The 26,102-nt window shown below is 25.0% G+C and overlaps 2 protein-coding genes across 2 annotated transcripts; one reads left to right on the top strand and one right to left on the bottom strand.

Annotated features, from left to right (window-relative positions):
• Positions 1-1,689: 1,689 nt before the first annotated feature.
• Positions 1,690-14,076, bottom strand: LOC132924194 (H/ACA ribonucleoprotein complex subunit DKC1). The gene is made up of 11 exons (XM_060988358.1): positions 13,877-14,076; positions 5,614-5,774; positions 4,563-4,779; positions 4,128-4,243; positions 3,810-4,059; positions 3,565-3,725; positions 3,381-3,501; positions 3,030-3,148; positions 2,505-2,608; positions 2,395-2,440; positions 1,690-2,052 (listed from the first exon to the last, which is right to left on the bottom strand). Exons 1-11 carry the CDS (start codon positions 13,887-13,889, stop codon positions 1,921-1,923), a joined length of 1,440 nt encoding a protein of 479 aa, XP_060844341.1. The 5' UTR covers positions 13,890-14,076; the 3' UTR covers positions 1,690-1,920.
• Positions 14,077-19,074: 4,998 nt separating this feature from the next.
• On the top strand, positions 19,075-25,541 carry LOC132924195 (protein 60A). Its single transcript, XM_060988359.1, has 6 exons — positions 19,075-19,611; positions 20,324-20,504; positions 20,569-20,723; positions 21,344-21,547; positions 22,947-23,023; positions 23,384-25,541. The coding sequence occupies exons 1-6, from the start codon at positions 19,233-19,235 to the stop codon at positions 23,642-23,644; spliced, it is 1,257 nt and encodes a 418-aa protein (XP_060844342.1). The 5' UTR covers positions 19,075-19,232; the 3' UTR covers positions 23,645-25,541.
• The last annotated feature ends 561 nt before the right edge of the window (positions 25,542-26,102 follow it).

The raw sequence follows: 26,102 nt of genomic DNA, 5'->3' as shown, positions 1-26,102 counted from the left end.
ATAAAATTTCACTCACTTTCCCCATTTAATAAAAATATTTCTATACAAAACTTTATTAATGTCCATATTTTGTACTTACGGGATCCAGTAAAGTTATGGGGCGCAGCCAAAATATCGAACACAAACAAAATACAAAACTTTCCAATCCATAACCCTCCGCATAATTACAAAATACAAAATACAAATGCCTCTTTTTATATATGTTTCTAAATTCTAATCACGCCCTTCATATTCATACAGACTTAAAAATTAATACAATTTAAGAAGCTGCCAAAATCCTATATAAACGTTTCCGCTCCCGATCGACAAACTACTCCAATCCATTCATTTCTGCACTAGGTTCCGAAACCATTCCTAGTAATCCTCCTCGATGCGTTGTCTGAACTCTGAAGAGGAAGTTGTGTAGAGATTTAAATTTAACCTAATCAAGCTATAAGGTGTCGGCACTGAGCGGCTGCATAATACCTACTATGATTAATATACTATAGGTATTTGAGTATGCTAAGTGGGGCAGGGCCGCAGGGGCTTATTAATCTGTGGAAATAAATTAAAAAACGGTAGACATGTAGGTACTGCTGCTCTGCTGTATAGTAGGTTAGTATTGGTTAGTTGATAGTTCAAATGGTACCAATATCATTGTATACGAAAAACAATTATTATAAACGAAGACCATCTGTTAGCTTATGTTATAAATCACAACTATAGTTAAAAACTGGATTTGTGTATTACTATTAATTCCTTTTTTTTTTTAGTAATTTTTTAATTTTACAAGAAATTTTTAATTTTTACCTCTCCAAAGTACAAACAAAACCCTATTTTCTATTCATAACCACTCACAAAATCGAAACATCTTTTCATCCACTTAATGTGTTTACAAACACAAAAGAAAAAAAAATTCACATCATTGTAAAATCAATATAAACATACCACCAAAAATATATTTAAAAAAAAAAGTATTCCTTCTCATTCTTTGTACTACATCTCAACAAATAATAACTTTTTATTCACTCTCTTTAAGAGCACTTTAAATGTTTTTAAATTACTTACTTGTCTAATTTGAAGTTCTCGCCTGACATTTGAAATCTACATAGCTACATTTTATGCACCAGTTTATGGTCTGCAGTTATAATCACTAACTGCATACATTTTATTTAATATATATTAATGTAAAAATGTAATATATGTACATTTAGGTTTAACTTTAGCATCCTATCATAATATCTATTATATTGGGTAAGTTTTTGAAGATATCTAACACAAATCTTAAAAGTTTACCGGTCACTAATGAAATACACTTTGCAACTTAAAATCATTAAAATTTGAACAAATGAATGTAATAACTAAATACAATAGGTGATACATTGTGAAAAGTACCAACTACTCTTTTATTCTATACTTGTGTTTTGTAATAAATAATACCACATAAAAAATATTATTTTTAGTTAGGTATTTTATAGAATACGAGTGGTTTCATAAATGTGATATCATTTTTTATCTACTAATTAAAAAGACCAGAATAAGACATTTAAAAAATAATGTAATAAAAACAGTATCTATAATATACTATACTATCAATCAAATTTTGAAATAGGGTTTTCTTAGTTTTTATTTAATTTGTTAAAATGAGCTGATATTGTTATTTTATATTTAGGAACATTTTAAGTTAAATTAAATGGAAAATTAAGAACATATAAAAAAAAGTTCAGTATAATTGCATAAAAAAAGTTATCAAATTAAATTAAATAACAATATTGTTTTGTGTATAAATCTATTATACATTTTTCGTTAACAAACTCGATTATAACTCAACATTTCTCTTTCAAATTTTTTTTATTTTTGAAGAATAACAAATAATGGTTATCAAAACTGTGTATTCTTATTTTTTCATACATCATTCAGTTGTCCGATTTTATCCAATTATCAATTTTCTTCTTCTTCCGTAATGTTTTCTTTTTTAATTTTCTTCTCTTTCTTTGATTTTTTTTCTTTTTTTTGTTTTATTACTTCTTTTGCCGGAGATGCATCTTCTGGAGGTGTACTCTGTCGTTTTCTCTAAACATGTCAAAAATACAACACATTAGCAAGGTATAATTATATCATTATCATAATATATGTCACAAGGCAATTTGAAGCAGATATTTCACTATAAAAACAGATGATTTACTTAGCAAGTTAGGACAAAAAATAAAAATAAAATATTAACAATTATATGAACAAAATAATATCTAGAATCAAATGTTTTGAGGATTAGTACTTTTTATCTATTGTAATATATAAAGCAATATTATATATCATGCCTATCTACTTTCAATGATATTAATTTAATAAAAAATCATATCATGTTGTACTATACTATTCTGTTTAACTTAAAAATAACATATTAATTTCAATTACTTTTCTATTTTCTTCACTTTCATTTTCAGTTTTCATTTTATCAATTCTACAACATACAAAATACAATGCATTTAATAAACAAATAAAAAGTTGACGCATTAATAACTTACATATCCTTGTAGAATGTTTGTCTCCAATTTTCTGGAGTATTTTCATTAGGTTTACCATATTTATCTAATAAGCCATCTTTTATCATATTTTTTTTAGTACTAGCCTAAAAAACAAACAGTTTCATATTAAAGTTTATAAAATAATGTACTTATTAAAAATATTTTATTGCAAGGGTCCTACTAAAAAAAATAGCCTTTTGTACGTTTTAAATTAATTATGATTGTTTTCGCAGTTTAGAAAAGCATTAGTTATACATGTTTGACATAAGATAACTTAGACAAAGTCCATATTAGTAAATGCATTAAATAGAAGTAACTTATAACATTTTTTATCATGCTCTTAAAAAATGTATAGGCTTCAAAATCAAGACAGCTGTGATTTATGAAACCTTAACATATCAAGATCATGGATGTTAAACTGTGGCAAAAAGTTTTCCTAAGTTTATACAGCATTTATACAACATTCTAACATCTAAAAATTAAATAATTTGTTTGATCATTATAATATCAATATTAATATTGTACCATTGGTCCCAGTCCCCATTTACGAGGATAGGTGTCTCGATCCATTAATACTCTTTTGATTTTGGCAATAATACCATGATCGCAACTTGAAATTGTAGCTGTTGTCATCAATGCAACACCTATTTGGTAGCAACAAAAGATAATAAATAAATATTTTTAAACTTGAAATTTATAAGCCTCAATAAAATATATTCATATAAAATGAATTATTGATGTTATTAAATTTTTGTTTTAAATATTTAATATTAACATGAGGTACAGGTATTTAAGAATTAAGTTACTTTATTTACACTTTAAATTTACTTAGTTAAATAATTTAAAAATAATATTTTATGAAATAACTCCAATTACCTAAAGCTATAGCTTCTCCTTTAGTTGAAACTATGACAATTTCCATATTCAATTCAATACCATCATCATATCGCAATAAACCAGGCAACATAATTTTAGCTCCATAACAAATGGCATTAATCTACAATAAATTAAAATTAAATTATGAATACATTATTGAAAAATTGTGGGTATTTGCACTTACTGCACTATCTTTAACAAATACACGTTTGTAATTTGTAAGTATGCCTTCGAGTGGTCTGACTACTCTTCTTAAATACGATTCATCTTTATTATTCTCAAACATCCATTGTGCATCCAAAACATCGTGCAATGTTGCAAGGCCTTCTTCTTCACTTGTAATACCTTAGGAAACAATAAAAATAAAATTGAAACTAAACTAGAGTAAAAAAAAAAAAAACATTTCTGATAATTGAATTAAATCATTACCAGAACGATTTCTTCTAAGCTCAATCATTTGGCCTCCAGTACCTAACATAAGGCCCATATGAACACAGAGTGTTCTTACATAAGTACCAGCTTCACACTTAATCCAAAATACTCCTACATTTGCTTCCTCATCATAATCCAATAGCTTATTTTCATATATAGTACGAATACGTAATTGACGTTTAACAGCAGCAATTAAAGGAGGACGCTGGAAAAGAGCTCCACGCAAAGATTCTAGTGTTTTTTTAATCTAAATTATAAAGCATAAATAATATAATTTATTCATTGTTATGTTATAATAAAAATAAAAACACTAACCTCAAGAACGCTTTCAACTGGATTATGAAGTTTAAATACAGAAATATATTCTTTTCCACTAGATTGTTGTGATTTCACAAGTCGTGTTGCTCTTTCAATGCATACAACCAATACACCTAATATTAAAAACAAAAAATGTTTAAATTATTATTTTAGTTAAAATTTTAATAAAACAGTATATAAGTAAATGATATTCAGATAAGAAAAATTGAAGGACTAAAATCCTAAATAGAATCATTCTGCTGTTGCATATTTAAAGTATATTGTTAATTAAAACATTCTATTAAAATGTTATAATATATTTTATTTATGAGCTTAATCCATCATTCATCAATCATATCTTAACTAACACAATATATTGTATATTTGGCTAAAAATATTATAAATAGATACAAAGAAAACTACGGGGTTTTTAAATAAAAAATGATTAGATACCTGAAGTTTTTGGATCTAATGTTCCAGAATGACCAGTTTTTTCAACTTTTAGTATTCGCTTAATCCATGCAACTACCTCATGGGAACTTGGATTGGATGGTTTATCCAAATTAATATAACCAGCTTTAACGTATTCTCTAATTTCTCTTTGCAGGGGATTTGATCCAAATGGTAATGGAGTGTAATGATTTGTCCGTACATTCGTATTATCAAAATCCTATAAATATAAATAATAATATAAAAAAGTAATTGCTCAAATAATATTTGAATAGTTAACCACATAAAACCTAAACTACTTAGCTATAAACAAATAAAACTAGATTTAAAACAAAAGTTAATTATTTGTAATAAGTGTTTAAACTATGAATTAATATTAATCTGCACACGGATATACCACAATTTTGATATTGGGTTATAGAATTGCTTTATTCTTAATTATATAGATAAACAACATTAACTGTTAGTCCTTTTTATAAATAAAACAAATTTTTAATTTAATATTCAACAAATGAATCAACTAGAGAAATACAACTATTTACTTATAAATATATATAAAATATTTAATATTTAAAAATTAGATTATAACATTTAAATATCTGTTTCTACAGGCATATAAGACTAGATAACCAACTTCATATAACATAAACAGCTCTGATGTAGCGCTGCCATTTATCACTACTGACAATATTTACATAAAATATCATAACATTATTTTTATTTTGATAATAAATCATAATCAATATTCTATAGACATGTTTTGTACAAGCTGCATAATGTTAAGTAAATATTGCCAGTAAGACAAATGACAGTCATGCATCAGAAATAACATTGAATCGGCTATCAAGTTGTTTTATATATCAATGGTTAGATTCACATGAAAAATAACAAGTAATAAAAAGAAAGTTATAAAGCATTGAGCTAAAAATTTATTTCATAAAAGAAATATTATTAACAATAAAACGTTGAGTACCATTAATTGAATAACATTCGATTTTGTATAACATTTTAAAATTGATTAAATTAATATTACATAATTAATGCTAATATTTACCTTCAAAAGCAGAGGCCAATTTGAAGAAGAAATCGTAGCAGCTTTTTCAGAAGGTTTAATAAAAAAAGGAATTTCAGCCTGGATTTCTCCCAAGGATTTTTCATCAATTAATACACCTTTAGATTTTCTGCTTTTCTTTTTTTTAACAACCGGCGAAGTACCTAGAAAAAAATTTTAATAAGTTTTACTAATGGAATATTAGGGACTTTAAATTAGACATGACAAATTATCTATACTATAATAAAACAAAAAATAAGGTCAATATCAAACAAGCAAATAATCTTTCGAGTAACTAATAGTGTGCAGGTAAAAAAAACAAGACTTGACGGTTATTTGTTATCTTATAAAAAAACTTACTACAGTTTTTAATAACAAAAAAATACCAAATGATTTATTTTATATTATTATTTATTACTATATATTTCATTTGAGAAAATGAAATATCCATTAAATACCTTAAGTCGGTAGATACACGGAAATTATTTTTTGTTTCTTAAAAAGTAATAATTTTTTACTTATTCTTTTTTACTAGCACACCATTCTAGCATACATAAAAAATCAACTACGATCCTCTCAAAATTCAAGAACACAAACGTTCAAAAAAAATTTACAAGAATATACATGTATATGTCGTAGCTACTTTGTGAAAAGATGACCATTTCTTGAAATGGTCACTCGACTTTAAAACGTTAATATCGTGTAATTTTTTTCACAATGTGGTCAATTTATTTAATTTACTAATAAAGTACCTAGTAGAAATTATCATTTATTTTTTATCGTTTACTTATATATGTTAAAGAAATATTAATACTAAAGATGTGAATTCGTAGAAGAATGAATTATATTTAATCCACTATAAGACTGTTAGTTTAAAAAAGGTATAAATTAATTCAAAATTTTTGGCAGACCCGTCACGACTTCGCCCGTGATTGGTTGTTTATTATGCCTTCGGACCATGATATGTAGAATTTTTTATTCAAATATTATTGTTTAATGTGATTGATAAGTAAATATAAAAAACGGTTAATGAAAACAGATTGAAATTTTTCTAGCGGTATAAATGATAAATATATTTTTACTAAAAATAAATACAGATAAAAAATAAATGCCGAGTAATTTATGGTTGATAAAGAATTTTATAAGACTTCTGAGTATATGAAGTTTTTCGTTTTATCTCCTGTTGAAATTAAAATCATAAGATGATTCGGGTCCCCAGTTCGAGAAAATCCCACGTATAATTGTTCATGTGAAAAGCATTGTACGAAGATCTACGGCAACGTACTTGAATGTTTGACTATATATTTGTATAGATTAATACGAATATTGGGTATACAATATACATGTTGTCGGTGTACGTGCGATAAACTTCTCGGAACAATATTATTCATATCTAACATAGTACAATTTGACAAACAAAAAGGTCAGGTTACAGGTAGCTGTAAACTCGCGGGCCGCCGTGTCGCACAATAATGTATATAATATAGGTACAATTTTAATTTTTTATGAACTTTATACTTTTTTTTTATTGACAAAAGTGGTACTAAAACCTTCAGCAGAGTGTCGGGTATAACAGTAAAAAATTTCAGCCAAATCGGTTCAGTAGTTTTCTCGGTTAGCGCGGTCGTAGAAAAACCCTTACAATTTTATATAATAGTAAGTATAGATAGATTGTTATTCATTTAATTTTAAATTCTAATAGACTTTGAATATAAAACGATAACTGTTATCACTGGAGGAAAACATGTGATAATTTACAAGGTAGCAAAATATTATTATCAATTATTCGGGTCACGTCTTATTGTATCTACAGATCTGTGATTGTAGCAGTTGAAATCATAGTATTCATAGACAGATTATCTAGTATCAGGTCTATGATTGAAATGTACATATTTTTTAATTAGTGAAATATGCAAAACAATGATTTTATATAAATATATTCCCTTAACATAAAAATATGCATTTATATGCAAAATACAATTATGTACTCACATTCTTTGTACTATAAATCGTCGACATATCTCACTCTCGTAGTTATGCATACATCCATTAAAAACATGTTTTTACATAGAAATCCATGCTATACTTATGTGGAATCTTATATTAAATTTTTAAGACTGAAAAGATTATTTTATTCATCAAATATTTCTCAATGTAAAAATATTTTTAAAATTCTAACATATAATATATAAATTAATAATATAAACATTTAGAGAAAATGTTAAGTATCTAATGTTATCCGTTTTAAATTGGTCCAAAAACAAAAATTGTTTGTAGAGAAATTATTATTATATAGATGAATAAAGGACATTAAAAGACATCACAATACTAAAAACAAGTTTACTTAAATTTAAAGTATGTCATTATCTGAGAAATATGGTGTGGGTCTCACACTAATTATTCAATGAGGTAAAGGAGTTTGAAAATATGCGTGTGCCGTCATAGAGCGGAAGTCGGAACAGCGGCGTATGTTTTACGTGCAAAAGTGTCTTGATTAACACAGCGATTTCAATTGTTAAATATAATATTTTTTTATTTAAACTTAAGGGCTTTTTTGTGTTTATGACACAGGTGTGATTATAATTTTGACATACTTTATAGTAGATAAACTATTATAGTCAATTTCATAAAATTTGGTTTTCGCGGCAAATGCCATAACAAACAAACGCGAGTCGCGAACTCAATAATTTTACTAAATTATAATTTATAATATCAATATGTATGCAACAACAAGATAATATTTCACACCACCGTCTTAAGCACATAAATATACTAAGGATTATAAAAAAAAAATAATCTGAAATACTATTTTAAGTTATTAAAATCATTGTGTAATTCGAACTACTTTTACACGTAAGACATAAGCGGCTGCTCGGTCATCGACTATATGATGTCACGCGGCTCTTCATCAACTCTCATTATCTCGTTGAATAATTATTTTTTTAACTACGGATTTTTACCAAAACGTTTTTCATCGTGTTGAATACAATACACCAATAAACTAAAAATTAAACAAATAAAATTTAGTGTTATAATGTCCTTTAAAATTTGAATTTCAAACTGTCATAAAAAATGTATTTGACTGTCTAGTAGAAATTTTTTTTAATATACGTTGCAAAACGTATAAAGAAACTTTTATAAAATTTTTAAATTTTAAATATAAATAAAACATTTGATAAAAATTTTAACTTAAAATGTTGATTAAAAAATATTGTGATAATAACTTTTAGTATTTTTTATTTGGAAAATGAACCACTTGTTGAGAACTTTGTATTCAATTTTCAAGCATTTTTACACATCGATTTTCCATTATCTTCATTTAAAAAAATAAAATAAAAATCGATGATATATTAAAAATTTTATCATGGTTAGATTTATTAATTCTTAATCGTAAATAAACAACTCTTATTTTATGATAAATAAAAAATTAATTAACGAAAATTTTAATTTTTTTTTAGCTCATTTCCTAAAACTGTTAATAAAAAATTTTTGTCTAAATAAAAAGTTCAATAAGACGCCAAAATAATTTAAAAACAATTTTTATCCATAGATAAATGGTATAAGAAAGAGAAAAACTGAGGGTTTGAAGTTTGAACAGCAACCTAGGGTAACCAGGTAATTTAAAATTTTTAACTACACATAATAATAATATAATATAATTTTATTGAAAAATATATATTTATATATATATGTATAATTACTTAATTAGCATGCTTTATTATTACTTATATATCTATATTATATGTATGACATTGTTTTTTATTAGGTATTATATATTTATTTATTAAGAAATATTAATTATTAAAATTATTTAACAGATAATATTACTAAAAATACTAAGAATATTTACAAAAAATAATATTATACGCAAAACAAGAATATTTTAACACAAAATCACAATGAAGAGAATTCAGAAATATTTTAGTATTTAATATCTAAATTAAAAAAAGAGAGTTTATTTTTAGTAATTCTTAATGATTAGCAGAGCTAGGATTTATACGCAATAAAAAATTGTAAAATATGTATTTTATTTACCAAAATATGCAAAAATATGCATTTAAATTTTTATAAGATAAATACAAAAAATATAATCACAAAAAAATATTTATTTATTGAAATACATCAGTGATTGGCTGTTTGTCTTAATATAATGTAATTTTGAAATACAATTTATAATTCACATTCAATAGTGAAAAAAAGTGTGTTACATGCTACAACCACATATTTTTTAAATTTTCGAATATAAATGATTGGCGATTGGATTGTAGTAATGATTTATATTGGCTGAAGTTCCGTTCAACGTCACATGATGTAGTTTGCGCATATTTAAATAAAGAAATTTGTCCTGGTGTTAATTTACAACTGAAATTGTCCTCGTCCGATTCACCATTTAATGTTTTATTAATTGATTGTAGTTTTAAATCCTTTATTTTTTTGTAAAACCAAGGATATTTTGTTTTTAACTTTATTTGCGACTCTTCCGTTGCACTCAAGAAGTCGATCCATAGCATTTATTATAATCAGTAGACTTTCATGAAGTGTTAAATTCTTGTTTTGTAGTTTAATCATGACTTAGGATAAAAAGCAAAAATTACTTTTAATATATGCTAAATCATTTTTTAAACATTGATTATCAAACAATTCTTTAGTTTTTTTTTATCGAATCTGATTCGTCATCTAATATTGAGATCACAGATTTAAATTAATTGAACGTGAAATGGAGAACCTTATATTAGGTTTTTTAACTTAGGTATAAATCACAAAAATGTTATGAATTTTCTACTTCAAAATTCCTTGCAAATTTTCGCGATTTTGAAATATTTCGTAAACATTTTAACTTTAAATGAGCATAAACAAAAATTTAAACAATTTTTTTTTTGTACTACATTAAGTACAACTTATAATAATAAACCTTGTATTAAATTTTAAAGTTTTTTTTGGAATGCCAAATTTTTTTTATCAGCATTTCAAAAAAAAAAAAAACAGAAAAATCAAAAATTTCAATCGTCTATAGCTTAAAAAAAATCAAAATATTTTAAAAACTTAATCATAAATAGATAACGCTATTTATAAAAATTTGGTGAAAATTTTAAGTATTTACAATGATTCGTCTATGAGTAAAAGCAAAATAAAAAAATCGATTTTGTCGAAAACTAGTTATGCGTAAAAATAAGGTGAAAATTCCTGTTTTTTTCGTTACTTTTTCTTTGACGCTTTTTAAAAATACTTTTTGACCCCCCAAGGTACGAACTAGATTCATTTTCCTTTTCAAAGAGGGTCTGAAGTCAAAATTCAAAGCACTATAACTGCTCCAAAACATGATGACAAGCAAAAAAATTTTTTTTAAAAATACATACATCATGGTAAAATCTACATTCATCACTCCGTTCAGAATCTAAAATAGTGAATTATTATTGAACTATGATAATAATAAAACAGATTACTTTATAATGAATTGGCCTATTATTAATGATAATGGTCTTTTAGATCTTGAAAACAAGACGAAACACAGAAACTTTAAGAAACTGGTAGTATGTGTATATAATATTTTGACAAAAAGTTAAATATCTCATTTTTGCATACATATTTTACAGGTTAGCGAGCTGACAAGGCTGGGAAATAAAACTCTCTCAAGAATCATCAATAAGATGTTGAAGAAAGTGTTTGATGATATTGTATTGGTAATAATTACCTGTTATGGTTAAAGAAACAAAGAATACTTTCAAACGTTATATATAAATAAAGCTATTTTTGGTAATTAACCTTTTAAATATTTAATGTTTGTAGTAGTTTTTGAGAATTCCATTCATAATTTGTTACTTTTTTTTTATATTATTTAGAAATTAATTTTTATTAGAATTTAAATCTATTACATGATATCTATGATAATTTTATAATTTATAATTTAATAAATAAAATCATTAATAAATTGTTAATATATTTTTCACAGATGCAGTAAAAAAAATCTAATCAAAAATCAGCTTCAGATGAAGAAATAATTAAATTATCTATTGGAAAATATGTGACCAGTGCTAAAGGTAGAATAGAACAACAAACTGCAAAAATCATTAATTCTTAAATACAAGGATTTTTTTAATATAATGTATTATAATTTATGAATATAATCTTTTATTTTGTATAGTGTGTTTCAAAGGTAACATTTAATAATTCTGTCCACTGACATCAGATTGATATGCGGTTTTCGGGAGGAGATAGGGAATATATAAATACACATTTCTTGATGATTTTTACATTTTTAGATCTTTCTGTTTGTGCATGCGTAATATAACTTGCATTTTTTTAAATGGCAACAGGTGTTTTGAATACCAAATTCAGATAGACTAAGTTTTTTAAAGTCAATTTGATCCTTTTTATCATAGCCCTGAAATCAAAATTGACTAAATTACAACTTGTTAAAGTTTCGATTAAAATTATTGAATTTTTCAACAACCATCCAAGAATTTTATAATTCATCATGAAATTTTAAACATTTTTTTTGTATTGCTCAAAATTAAATTAAAATTATTTAATAATGCCTGAAAACCTACAAAAAAAAATGCTTAAAATTGCATGACAATTCATAAAATTCTAGGATGATTGTTGAAAAATTCAATAATTTTAATCGAAACTTTAACGAGTTGTAATTTAGTCTATTTTGATTTTAGAGTTATGGTAAAAAGGACCAAATGGACTTAAAAAATTCGGTCTATCTGAATTTGGTATTCAAAACACCTGTTGCCATTTTAAAAAATGCAAGTTGTATTGCGCATGCGCACATGGAAAGATCTAAAAATGTAAAAATCATCAAGAAATGTGTATTTAGGTATTTCCTATCTCCTCCCGAAAACTGCAAATCAATCTGATGTCACTGGACAAAATTATTTAATGTTACCTTTAAAAAGAAACACACTGTATATTCTTAATAATAAGAAAATGAATAGGTGCTATTAATATATGAAGTATATATATGTTATACATTGTATCTATCTATTTTATTTTGATGCATAAGTTCTTTTATGTATATAATTATGATTTGTGAATTTATTGTATGGTATTTTATATTAATAAAGTATGTATTTTAATATTATAGCTACAGCTATTATATTATAAATTCATGAATCTGCGAGGGATTATAAAATTAGAAATTACTTTAATGGAAACATATATTTTGATATAAGTTTAACGTTAAAGATATTTACAATATATCAATACTATAATATGCTGTTGATATATTTATGTTAATATAAATTAGATATTTATCAAATATGCAAAGTTGGTTTATAAGACATTTATCTGATTAATATATTAAGTTTAGTAGGGAAGTTAATAAAGATATTCTGTGGATATCAATATAAAATTAATAATATCTCGTTGATATTTAATCAATATGTTTCTGCTATATGGGATATTTGAAGTTCAAATTTAGAAGAAATTAGATATTTAAACAATGAATAATGACCACATTTTTAATAATTACCTTCAATTAAAAATATGAATTATTTTTTTTTTTTATTTAATTTTTGTTTACATATTTTACATACTTTGTACGTTTTGTACTAAATTAATAATATCTTCAATTTAAAATATTTTACACTGTAATTTTTAAATTATGGTTCTTCAGTGTACATTATAGGATTTATCATGTGATATATTATATTGTATTTTTTGAAATCATGAGGTTTTTTATAGATACTAAATTCATAGCCCTAATTATCATTAATAATTTGTATGAATATTAGAAAAACATTTGTTTACCTAGTTATGTTGGCTAAAAAAAAAATATAAATTATTGCTTGGTTTCTTAAAACATAAATAATAGCTAAGGTATTCTATATCAAACTGGCTAGACTATATATAAAAGTAATAGTATTTTACTACTATTATAACTGAAAAATAACTACTTTATTTTGAATTAATTGTTTAATAAACTACATGTTAAAAATAAGTGAATTATCTTAGAATACAATTTATACAAAGTGGTTTGAGGAGGCATTTAGCCCCTCCCCAACTGGTTAACTTAAACAAATTGTAGCTCCCAAATTTTAAAATCAATTATTTATCTTAATTAATAATATATTTTATTATAAAATAAATATTAAAATTAACAACATAGATCAAGTATTCGGCGTATTGAGTTCGGATGAGGAAAATACACATTAGGTACGGGCAAAACATTTAATAAGTCTGCACGTTTTCGCCGGGACGACTATTCTTTCATACGCGCTCGTTACCGGCAAATAAGCCGAAAAAAATAAATAACACTCACCTGTGGAATCCATTTTTGAAAATGGTATTTGGCTTGCAAATTATATCGGAGAATAATAGTCGGTAAACAAAACTCAAATAGAAGATCGGAAGAGTGGCAAAACGACCACGACGTCTGAAGCCCTGAACGAAGTAGACGCGGTAAGAAAATCACGTGCGCGCCGCACTGCCGTGAACATAGTTTGTCTGGTCAATACAAACAATCCCAACATTTTTCTAGGTTAAGACCAATGCGTCGTTTGTTCGTGGATCGCGTCCCGGCACAATCAAAGTCCTCCTACAACGTTGTGTTATCCTCGTCGACCTTATCACGGAATCATCGGAGGCATATTTGTTGTTGTTGTTGTTGTTGTAATGTTGTTACTATACGTAACTACGAAGGTAATACACTAATACCTAACCTTTAAGGTGTGAAGTTACTCACTTGTTGACTCTTGTTCAGTGTTCACCTTCTTTCGTGGTTCTTACTTGTTGTCGTTCATCGTTAGGTTTGTCTTTGTTTTGGTCGTAGTCCGTACTCCGTAGTCACTAGTCATTACTCATTACTTGATTACTTCACTAACTGTGTACTTGTAGTTCGCGCAATATCAAAATAAGCATTTTTTCATTAACGTTTATTTACTTTATTTATAATAGACCTTGATGTCATGAGTATTACGGACGAACGGTACTACGGTGGTTGTATACGTCTAGTAGCGTAACGAAAGTAACGCGTTACGTAATCTCGATATATAACGAAAATGTAATGGACATTACTTTTGATAAGTAATAGTCTTCTTACATAAATCGTTTCCATCATATTTTTGATTTATTTCAAGTGTTTTGAAGTAAAAATAATAATGCTATAAATGTTGACACTGTGGTCTGTGGGTATTAGGTGTACAAATAAATAATATATCATTTTGTTTATTAAATTTTAACTTTTTCCAATTCAGTTTTCATAAGTTTGAACAACTCGACCACAAGTTTACTAGCATAATAATTTACAAGAAAAATATATCATTAATTAACTTTGCTTGAAGTATAAGGAAAGTTGTCTATAGATAAGTCGTGTGAATTGATTAACTCGTGTCTCGTATGTATATGTATTATAGTTATAATTAATGATTGTTTTATGTTATTACATATTTTTTTATAATAGGTAACTGTGAGCTGTTTATTATTTTTGATACATTTTTCAAATTATATCCATACTTATGTTGCTTGTCTATGACAATTGTTAAATCTTTTAAAAAAATTATAGACATACATATTTTTTTTTTTTATGATTAAAGGTAACATACTTAATAATTTTTGTGATTGAAAAGAAATAAAATAACCTAATAACCTTTATCTCTTAGTATTTTAGTAACATCTAAAGTAATTTAATTTACTTACGATTTACAATCAATGGTTAAACGTTAGTCAGAAGCAGCTATTGTTAATTGTTTATTAATGCTATGGCAATAAAAAAATTGTATTCATCCTTCTGCTGAAGACAAGTTAAGTTAATAGCTCAAAAAGACTTGAAAATTATATAAAGTACCTATGTATTGGAAACGTTCATATTATAAACATTAAACATTTTTGGAAAAATTCAGTTAGATTTATCTAAAAATTCTCATTTTTCTTTATTTTACTTTTCTTGTTTTTATACTGGTTTAATTAAAAAGTATTAGGAATTTTTAATTTTAACTAAAAATATCACTAATAAAATAAAATTAACTAACCTAGAATAATAATTGAAGCAGGTCAATTTAAAATGTAAAATTAATCAAATTGAACCAACAGTTAACAATTTTATATAATACAAATAATATCACACTAAATGGCATACCTATCCAAGGCTAAAGATGAAAATTAAATTTGTAGCTATTATACAAAAAGTATTGCCTATTTTAAAAGTCTATTGTCAGTCTTAAAGAATTATTAATGATTTCCAAATTAATCCAAAATATGATGACAGTAAATTGGTCGTCCATTTAAAAAATAAAGTAATCAGATAGAATTTTATCAGTTATAAGTTGTTTAAAGAATAAAAATCCTGTAAAAGCTCAGATTACTTAATTTCCATAAACTGCATCTAATCGCTTAAGTTTCTAAATTGTTGGCTAAATTGTATGGACTATATCGAAAGGTATATTTTATGTATTTACAAAGAAAACAAATGTAAAAAATTTATAAAAGTTGCTTCATTGCCACAACTAAAAACTATGGATGTCAATAGATAATTATTTATTATCGTCTTAATCTTGTAGTTTTCTATTTTATATTTAAATTATACATATTTGTAATAACAATGCATATTTTGACTTACTAGTTTTTTACTTAAATGCATATACCAACTAGTGTTTTTAATGTTGTAATTTTAAGTAAAATAGGCCATACATGATTTCAACTTAAATTTAAATGGATTAGATTTGCTTAGCAAAGGTGATTGTATTTCTCTGTTTATTAAATATGATGTAACTATGTGATTTGGTAAATATTATCATAAAAACCAGTTTTGAGTCTATTGTGTTCCTTATATAAATGGATAAGGTACTTAATTTAAATGATAATTCTAACATTATTTTTTATTCTAATTGCTGATTATAGTAATTATACTAAAATCTATACTGAAATTTACAATGTTGTATTTATAAAATCAAAAACATTATTAAATTTAATAAAAGAATGGTTAGATGCAAAATATTTCCAAATAAAAAAAACTGCTTTTAATTCTTACCTCCAGCCATAATCAAATCTTTTTGGTTGTTAATTTTAACTCTTGGGGTGTTATTAAATATAAATGTAATGTTTTACAAAAAATATAAAAATTTAGGTATTATACTAGTAACTATAGATAGTAGATAATAAATTTAAACGGGTTTGCTATATTAATATTTTTATTTTTAATTTATGCAATTTTTTTCTTTTAGATATGAAATAATATTTTAATATTAAAATGAAGAAGTTTATTTTTATTTGTTTGGTACATTCTATTTTTAATTATAGAAAAATGTTTTGGTGTTTTGCTTATAAAAAGTAAAGAAAAACTAAAAATAACAAATAATATTAATAATAGTATCATCTGATTATTATTGGGTAAACCGTAAACCTAGGTTTTATAGTACTAAGTTTATCTTTTATGAACTAAATGTCTAACATTTAGATAAGTTATTTTACATGAATGTGTTATTATTAATATTATATAAACATTATAAACATAAATAACTATTGAGTATTGACCGTAGTGAACTATAATTCATAATCATAACACTAGGTCACTAGATATAAATGTAACATAAATATTGTTTTGGGTAGTAACACAACTTTTGGATCTCAGTTTACATGAATTGTTGACTCAAATATATGTAATATTAACTTATACTATTTCAGAAGTATAAAAGATTTTAAACATTTGTTGTATAGGTAACTACCCTAGATTTTAACAATGTGTGAAACAAATATTTATATTTATTTAAATTATTAATAGTTTCTTAGTTTTTATTTATGGATATTTTTGTTTATGATATGGCATATTTGTTTATTTATTTGTTTAATGTTATAAGTTGAACTCATTTCTCACAATACAAGTTATAGGGTTATCAGTTATAGAAAGTGTTGCAAATTGAATATTTGTTTTTTTTTTATAATATATAAATCTTTGAAAAATAAATAAATAGTTATAGTATGAATATTATTTATACAGAAAAATAGTTAATAATGTAAAACAATTATAAAGTATTGGCACAGCAAGTGAAACATTTTCTGTCAATAAAAATATTATATTTTTATGAGAATTAATATAGGCATTTTTCTAAGGGATTCAGCTTGGGGTATGTAAATACATATAAGCACAGCACCCAGTTAGTAATCAGCAATCATCAGTATTGTGTTTGTAAATTAAATAACAGAACACTCTTGCATGTGCACTAACACGTGAAAAGCGCTACACGAATATTAATCAATTTGTTTTTTTTTTTTTTATTGTCAAAAGTATCGTATCTTTTACCAATTATATCAACTATCCATAACTCATATACAGTTTCTTAAAAATTAAAATATATATTGATATAGGTATGTGTTTGTCATGCAATTTATTTGAAAACTACATTTATGATTAAACATTTATCGCCCCGCCATATAGTGTGCCGTTATTATACCTACAATTATCGTATTTAGCTCGTGATGGATGATCTATTTTGGGAAATGGAAAAACTATTGTATATTGTATATTAAACCATATTAGTACGCTGCTGGCTTCGTTATTTTATTAAACTTTGACATCGTTTGAAACCAATACGAAAAATTAATTTTTAATTTTTTTTACACAAAATATCGAGAGGTTGTGGGGTTCTGCTAAATGGGGAAATAGAAAGCGTCGTGGAACAAACAGAAATTTTTTGGAATCATATTTAGCAGAATTAATGTGGAGAACACGTCTCGGAAAACAAGACGCATTTAAAACCATTTTAAAAGATATCCGAGTTCTGGCCTCCACTATAATTATTATTATATTATTTATTTACTAATGCATTTATACATATTTTTTAAATTTATAAACATATATTTATTCATTTATTTTTAAATTTTTTATTATTAATAATACATACATATTTTATATTTATTCATTATTTTGTTTATTTTATTTAATTGGCGGGGCGATAAATTTTATGCGGCATACTGGCGGAGCGATAACAAACAAGTACCAACATTTTTTAACATCAATATTATAAACATTGTAAAATTTTTAATGTTTTAAAATCAAATCTATTACTGAATAGTCTAAGATTTCGAAATTTAAAATGTGAAAAATGAAGAAATGTATTCAAGTAAACTTCATTACAAATACAAATAATATGTTTTCAGAACTCAGAAGTTGTATCCGATGAGTAATATAGTTGGTACAATTGTTGTAGATATAAAATATGACAAAACAGATGAGATCAAATCCCCTTAATAAATAATACACATTTTAACATTTATATTAATTTAACAGTGAATGAACGTGCTTAATGTTTTTAAATTAACCTATGTGACAGTTAAAAAATTATTTAACTTACAAACTTCACTAATAAGTAATATGTCATTAAGTTGTATTATAGTTTATGCTCATGTCATAATCATATTTGTTTAAAAAAATGTCTGCTAATTGCCCCTTATAAATTGAGTTAATGCAACTAAATATAACTGGTATCAACCAATTTCTTATCAATGGTATAGGAGCTAACTACGCCGGAGCTATCTTTCACACACATTCCACGATCGGCCGTGGGCTAATCGGATCGAGTCCGGATCGTCGTTCGATTTTTCCAGTGTTCGCGTTTCGTACTTTATTATGATCATCTAGTTTCATGACTTGATAATAATTCATAAATAACAATAACAACAAAATGTACGAACAAAAATGTTTGTTAACGTTTGCCGTACTGTACCACCTATTGGCGTACGGTATGGTCTCCGCTGGATCACCGACTGGTGTGTACATGGACAATGGTGTCCAGACAGTTAAGCAAGATCTCATGTCGGTTGAGGAGCGAAACGAAGTTGAACAAGAGATACTGACCATGTTTGGTGTGCCGAAAATACCACGAAAATCTCCAAAGAACCTTGACGGTTCGGCACCACAGTTTTTGTTTGACGTCTACAGATCTATACAACAAGATGGTTTACATGACAGAAAAACAAGAAGTGTTTCGGATATTGGTCAATACGATGATCGTACCGTACAAGACAGTGATGTCATTGTCACATTATACCTATCAAATCATTGTAAGTGCTGATAATCTGAACATAATGATAATCATTAACTATTTAAAATTATTTATTCCCATTATTGGTGGCTTAGTTTGTTTTATGTAAAGCACTCTTAAGTTAAGTAAATACTAGTATTTATAATCAATGGTTATGTATATATAAGTAACCAGAATGCACGGCGGTGTAGCTTGAACTTAATGGCCTCGGGAGCTATAGTTGACGGAGTCCTCTTTAAACACAACAATTTAATTACCCATTAAATAGTGAAAATAAAAGTTAAGAAGCTAATTAAAAGAAAAAAATGAATTGTAATAATATTTGTTTTTAACTATTTATAGATTCATTTAAAAATGAACTTTTCAATCAAACATATTAAAAAAATTAATCGCTTAGTTTTTTTATTTTAATATCTTGATACAAGGATTATTTCCCTTCCCACTTAGTATGTATATTTGAGGCCCCAGGTTTCAAAATATGCCATTGAGAATATATTAATATTCATATTTTATTTTTGCTTCTTATGAATTTCAATCCCATCATTAATACAACTTTCTGTCAAGAGTTACCAATAAAATTATATGGCTAACTATCAAACAAAGCTTATGTAAATAACAATAAATAAATACATTTATTTTTGCTTGTCTGATTTAATATTATTTATGTTGTTATAAATGAAGTATAATTTTGTTACAGTTAAATATTACTTATATGTTTAATTTATTTTTAGCTCCAGTTAGTAATGTTCGACATGAACATGGTAAACGGATTTTATTTGAATTAAATGATGTACCACCTGAAGAAACTCATATGATTACTTCAGCTGAAGTTCATTTGTACCAATCTGGAACTTTAAGTAGTGTTAAAAAGTATTCGGTAACATTGTATCAAGTATTAATTACAAAAAATGGGTAAGTAAATTATTGTTAAAACATTTTATTTGTTTATTTATTCTTATTACAAATTATTTAATAGAGAAAAAGAATTAGAATTTGTGGATACACAAAATACAACAACAGATTATGATGGATGGCTTCGGTTTAATGCAACTGGAGCTTTAGTTTCATGGACTCATTACTTATACCCTAATAGAGGATTATATGTTTCTGTACATTCTCATGACAATGAAGGTAAAATATGTTAAAACTTACAAAATTGTTTTAGATAATTTTTTTAATTATGTAATGAATGTTGATTTGTCCATATTAGAATCAGATAAAAACACTGAAGTACCTATTAATATTTTATTCTTGAATTAAAAAAAAAAAATGAATAAAGCAATAAATGGGAAAAGAAAATTTCTGTTTAGATTATATATTTTCAAAAGATCTGTAGTTATATTAATTCATTTTAACCAGATTCAATAGTAATATATAATTATTTTTAATTTACTATAATTTATTGTTAACAAAATTATAATATAAATTTATGATGAAAGAAAAAATAACTTTATATGTTTATTATAGCTTATTCAGGTAGGGCTAAGTATATATTTTTAACAAACTATTAAGTTACATGACTTGTATCTAATTAGTTTCACATTTATTTTCACCCATATAACTATTATATTTATATAATAATTCTAGAAATGTTTAATAAATAACATTGCTATCTTTGGTTATTCTTGTATGAATCAAAGTATAGAATTACTATTATTTTAAAAATTGAATAAATTTACTACAGTAAATTCTTAAAAAACTGATAAAAAAATGTATTTATTTTAATTTTCATTGTTTAATATGCTTATTAGATCATGAAATCAAACCTGAAGAAATTGGTATGGTGACTTGGGCTGATAAACATCAACTATCTGAAGCAAAAAAACCTTTTATGGCTGTTTATTTGAAGTCCAGAAATGGAGGTAATATAGTTGGTGGTCCTTCTCTTCAAAAACATTATAGACGAAGAAGAAGGAAAACTATTGAAAGTAGTTACAATTCAAACCCATTTCAAAGTAAGCAAGATTCATATAAAGATTTATTTATTCTGATCGTCTACAACTCAATTGTTATTATTGTACTATAATCTAATCAAGTTAAGAGTAGTACTCAGCTGTCAACTGCGTAAATGCTTGGTATTACTATACAGATAATGTTCAAATAGTTGACTAGATTGGGTGACAAATAGGGTAAATCTTGACATAGTGACAGTTTTTCAACAAAAACTAGTTGCTGTCAAGTATAGTTCTTAATTTGAATAGGATGTAGTTTAATATTATAATGGGTTGCGTGAAAAATGTATTAATTTAATGGTTCAATATAATGTGATTAACCAATCAATGGGCCATTAAATTATGTTTAATAAACCATCAGCTCACTATACATTAATTAAATATTTAGTGATAGTAGTGATAGTTTGTGTAACCTGGCTTATAAGTAAAATAAATTATGTTATTAAATCTATTAATTTGTGTAAAGTGAGGGAGCTCTGCAAAATTATTGGTTTTATTATTATTATATACATATAAATATGGTATTTTAGTTTTTTTTTTTTAGGAAATAAACTTATACGTAAGTATAAAAGCTCCAAATAATTATTGGTATATTTTTTAATGATTAATTAAACACAAGATAATTTTAAAAATGAATTAATTTAATTTTTTTGAATTGTTTCAAAATGTAAACAAAAAACATGGATGATAATTGGGATGTAAATTTGTTACCTTCCTATAAGGTTTTTAATGAATGTATAAACTTTCTAGAGTGCATAAAGAAATATTAAATTATTAATAACCGTGGTTACCAAATAAATTAAACCTTTTTTTTTGTCGATAAAACCAAATTAAAAATAATTGTGCCTAGGTGTATTCATTTTTATTTTTTAATAATCACAAAAACTAATTTAGTTAAAATAAAATATGCATTTAATATTAATAATAAAACATGTTTTCTTATTATAATACTATTAACCGATCTGTAACTACTAACTAGTTACAGAGTCCAAATCGGATCTGCAGTTTACGGGTCCGGTGTCTACCGGCTGATATTATCAGCTGATAATTTACAGAGCCAGTAACTTTCTTAAGCAACACCTAATTTTATTTACAGATCCGTTAACTTACTTACAGATCTGTTAGTTGTTAGAGAACATTTATGCAATCCACCCTAAATCTTCTTTTTCATATGAGAAAATCAAGTTCTGTTTAAAATGCTTTTTTTTAATTCAAATAATTGTTTTAAGTAGAAAATAATCTTTTTTAGTAAACCACGTAATTATGCAATATATAAATAGTAATTGAACAATATTTTTTTTTTTGATCATAATTATTTCATATAAACTATATGATTAATATTTAATATTTATATATATAACACTGGAAACAATAATATTATAAATACTAATTTTTATTTCAGACATAGCAGATGGATTTCAATCTAGAAGTTGTCAAATACAAACCTTATATGTGAGCTTCAGAGATCTGGAATGGCAGGTAAAGTTTATTGTTTTAGATTTAAAATGTTGAAGTATTAAAGTATGAGAATTATATTGTATTAAAATTTAAATGTAATGTATCATTTCACATAATATCATGACTGCATTACATTTGATTTTGAGGTATCAGATTTGGGGTTAACAATTAGTTCCTAAGAGAGTTTAAATGATTTAAGAAAAAAATGTTTCATGGTCTGTTACCATTTTTTTTATGCTTAACAAGTTATCCTGGGTCTACAAAAAAAAAAAAAAAAAATAGCACTAAAGTAAAATATTTTTGTAGTCATTTATTTCTTGTCTGTAGAATGGATTCAAACTGTGGGCCTCAAATTGCTGATCCTTGATACATTTTTTTCAGGATTGGATAATAGCGCCAGATGGTTATGGTGCATTTTATTGCACAGGCGAGTGTAATTTCCCACTCAATGCTCACATGAATGCCACTAACCATGCAATTGTTCAGACATTAGTGCATTTGATGAGTCCTCTACAAGTCCCTAAACCATGCTGTGCTCCAACAAAAATGGCTCAACAGGCAGTACTATTTTTTTTGGAAGATAACAATGTTATATTAAAAAAGTATAAAAACATGATAGTTAAAAGTTGTGGGTGCCATTAAAAATTGCCCATTTGATTTAAAATGGAAAGTACATATATGGCTGTTAACAAAAAAATCTGAAATTGACAATTATTTTTAGGAAACTTTTTTTACTCCGTCGTCTTAAGTTTATTGTTAACTATTGTGTAATTTATTAACACAACCAACTATTTACACAGATAAAAAAGGTATATTATTTATATACTAAATTCTTTAGGTCATAGTGATATTTTATAAACAGCAAACAATTTATATTTTAAATTAATCAAATTTACTTGACAATATTTTTAATGATATTATAAATACCTGGATTCTAACTATAGAATTAGATAGTGTCAAACGCGAATCAGAATTTTTATGAAATTATTTTTTGTTATTCATTTTAATTACAAATATGAACACAATACTATTTTATTTTAATTAGTTTAAGTTAAGTTAGTATAATAACTATTTTAAAATCTCTTATTTTAGGAAAAATATATTGAATTTCCTAACTTTTCATGTTGAAAAATAATTTGCTATTTTATTCATGGTAGCAAAAACTAACTCTTTGAGTGTTCGATACTTAAATTGTAGGTGGGTGCTTACTGGTGTTTATCGCCAGTAAAATGTAATGACAATAAACTATTATCTTAAAGGAAAATATAAAGTTTACTGTTACTTAAATACAATTTTTATTTTTTATTTCATATTATAAATTATGCTTTGAAAAAACACAAATTTATTTAAAATTATTTAATGAATCAATGTGTATTTACCACTAATTGCATTGATGTTCAAGTTAATTCAAACTTAATAAAATGAGAAGTCAAGAAATTCTTTTTTCAAAGTTTATATTACTTTATTCATTCTAGAAAACTTAATTTTTTAGCACATTTTATAAATAATGAATTAAGTTAAAATTTATGGAAAAAATTAAAGCTAATGTTTAGCCTTGTTAAATTGTATAATTTTTTCTAATTTTTATTTATCAAGGAAATAATATTCCAATTTTTACATTTGATATATAAGTAAATAGTAATTTAAGTACACTAAATATTTTTAATAACATTATTAATTTCATCAGCTTATTATGACTGGAAACTTATTTAAATTTCTAATTATGTTTATTAATTTTGATAAATAGTTGTATCAAATTAAGGTTTTTTTTTTATTTAATATATGGCTCTTTAATTTAACATGTTAAGTTTAAAAAAAACCTTTGTTACAAAATTAGCATTGCTCAAACTTGTTTTATTTTTATAATATGTGCCTTATTAAACATTTATTTTGTGTAACTATAGATAAAAAATATGAATTGTAGAGACATTTGTATATTGTTAATACTATAGTTATTATTAAAATAAATTAATAAGATTTTTAGGAAACTCGGAGAAAAGTTGGCATAACTATAATATTTTATAAAAGTTAAATATTTGATTAAAAATTATCATCCAAGTTCATTATGTGTACATAATGATGAAATATCAGATATTTATAGAGGTCAAGACTTTATACATCGGTTTTTATATACCAATACTTTAACTTAATATATTGTATAATAATTAACAGAATCCATGTAATTCAATTTTTTAGACTATTTTATACACTATGTAAACATTATTTTAATAGTTTATGTTTATAGTATCATTTACACTATATACTACAAGCTACAAGATATTAGATGTTAATATTATTTACGTCCACTGTCCACTGTTCCTATACTTATATGTTCACCTATTTTAGAAAATTTACATTAAATATTTTATAGTACTTAAAAAATATGATTATGATTTATGATATAATTATACTATAAGAGTTTTCAATAAATAATATTTATAAATCGTGTTAAGGCAAAAAAAAAATGTACAATTTGTCTTAAACTCATGACTTTTATAAAGACAGTTTTTATGAAATAAATATATTGTGATCATACAAATATCTTTTGTATTAGTACAATTATCTACAGTTAACCTGATTTTTTTTTTAAGTTAAATATTTGTGTGTTCATTTTCAAATTTCACACATTTTGATAGAAGATCTAATATTATTAAGATGATCTCAACACGCTTTTTTTACATAGTACCTTGCAAATTTATATTTAGCAAAACAAATTTTGTATTTTTAGGTTTAATATTGGAAATAATTGACTTATTATAAAACTTAAAGATACTTGAGACTATTATCTACAGCAGTGTTTCCCAACTGGTATTCTGCGGAACCTAAGGGTTCCGTGAGAAATTTGGGAAAATATAAATTAATTAATAATATTTTTGATTTAAATTATGATTCTAACATAGAACAGCTCCAAAAATTATATGGGGGTTCCACAAAACGTTCAAGCTCCTGCAAAAGTTCCGCGAGTAAAAGAAGTTTGGAAACACTGATCTAGAGCACCATTTTATAACCCTTTATTGATGTTTTAATTTAAAGTGAGTTACAAATATTTAAAATATCCCTAGATTATTTTCATACTTTTTATTTTGATAATTATTGAATT

This window comes from Rhopalosiphum padi, chromosome 3 (genome assembly GCF_020882245.1).
Source record: "Rhopalosiphum padi isolate XX-2018 chromosome 3, ASM2088224v1, whole genome shotgun sequence".
NCBI lineage: Eukaryota > Metazoa > Arthropoda > Insecta > Hemiptera > Aphididae > Rhopalosiphum > Rhopalosiphum padi.
This window is presented reverse-complemented; position numbering and strand designations above follow the sequence as displayed.

What these genes read in the sequence shown, in the direction of transcription:
- LOC132924195 (XM_060988359.1), top strand. Translation starts at nt 19,233, where the DNA reads ATGTACGAACAAAAATGTTTGTTAACGTTTGCCGTACTGTACCACCTA. An exon ending in GTATTAATTACAAAAAATGG is followed by an intron (nt 20,505 to 20,568) that starts GTAAGTAAATTA and finishes ATTATTTAATAG; the next exon opens with AGAAAAAGAATTAGAATTTG. An exon ending in TCAGAGATCTGGAATGGCAG is followed by an intron (nt 23,024 to 23,383) that starts GTAAAGTTTATT and finishes CATTTTTTTCAG; the next exon opens with GATTGGATAATAGCGCCAGA.
- LOC132924194 (XM_060988358.1), bottom strand. An exon ending in TATTTGTTAAAGATAGTGCA is followed by an intron (nt 3,502 to 3,564) that starts GTAAGTGCAAAT and finishes AATTTATTGTAG; the next exon opens with ATTAATGCCATTTGTTATGG. An exon ending in CAAACATTCTACAAGGATAT is followed by an intron (nt 2,441 to 2,504) that starts GTAAGTTATTAA and finishes TGTATGTTGTAG; the next exon opens with AATTGATAAAATGAAAACTG.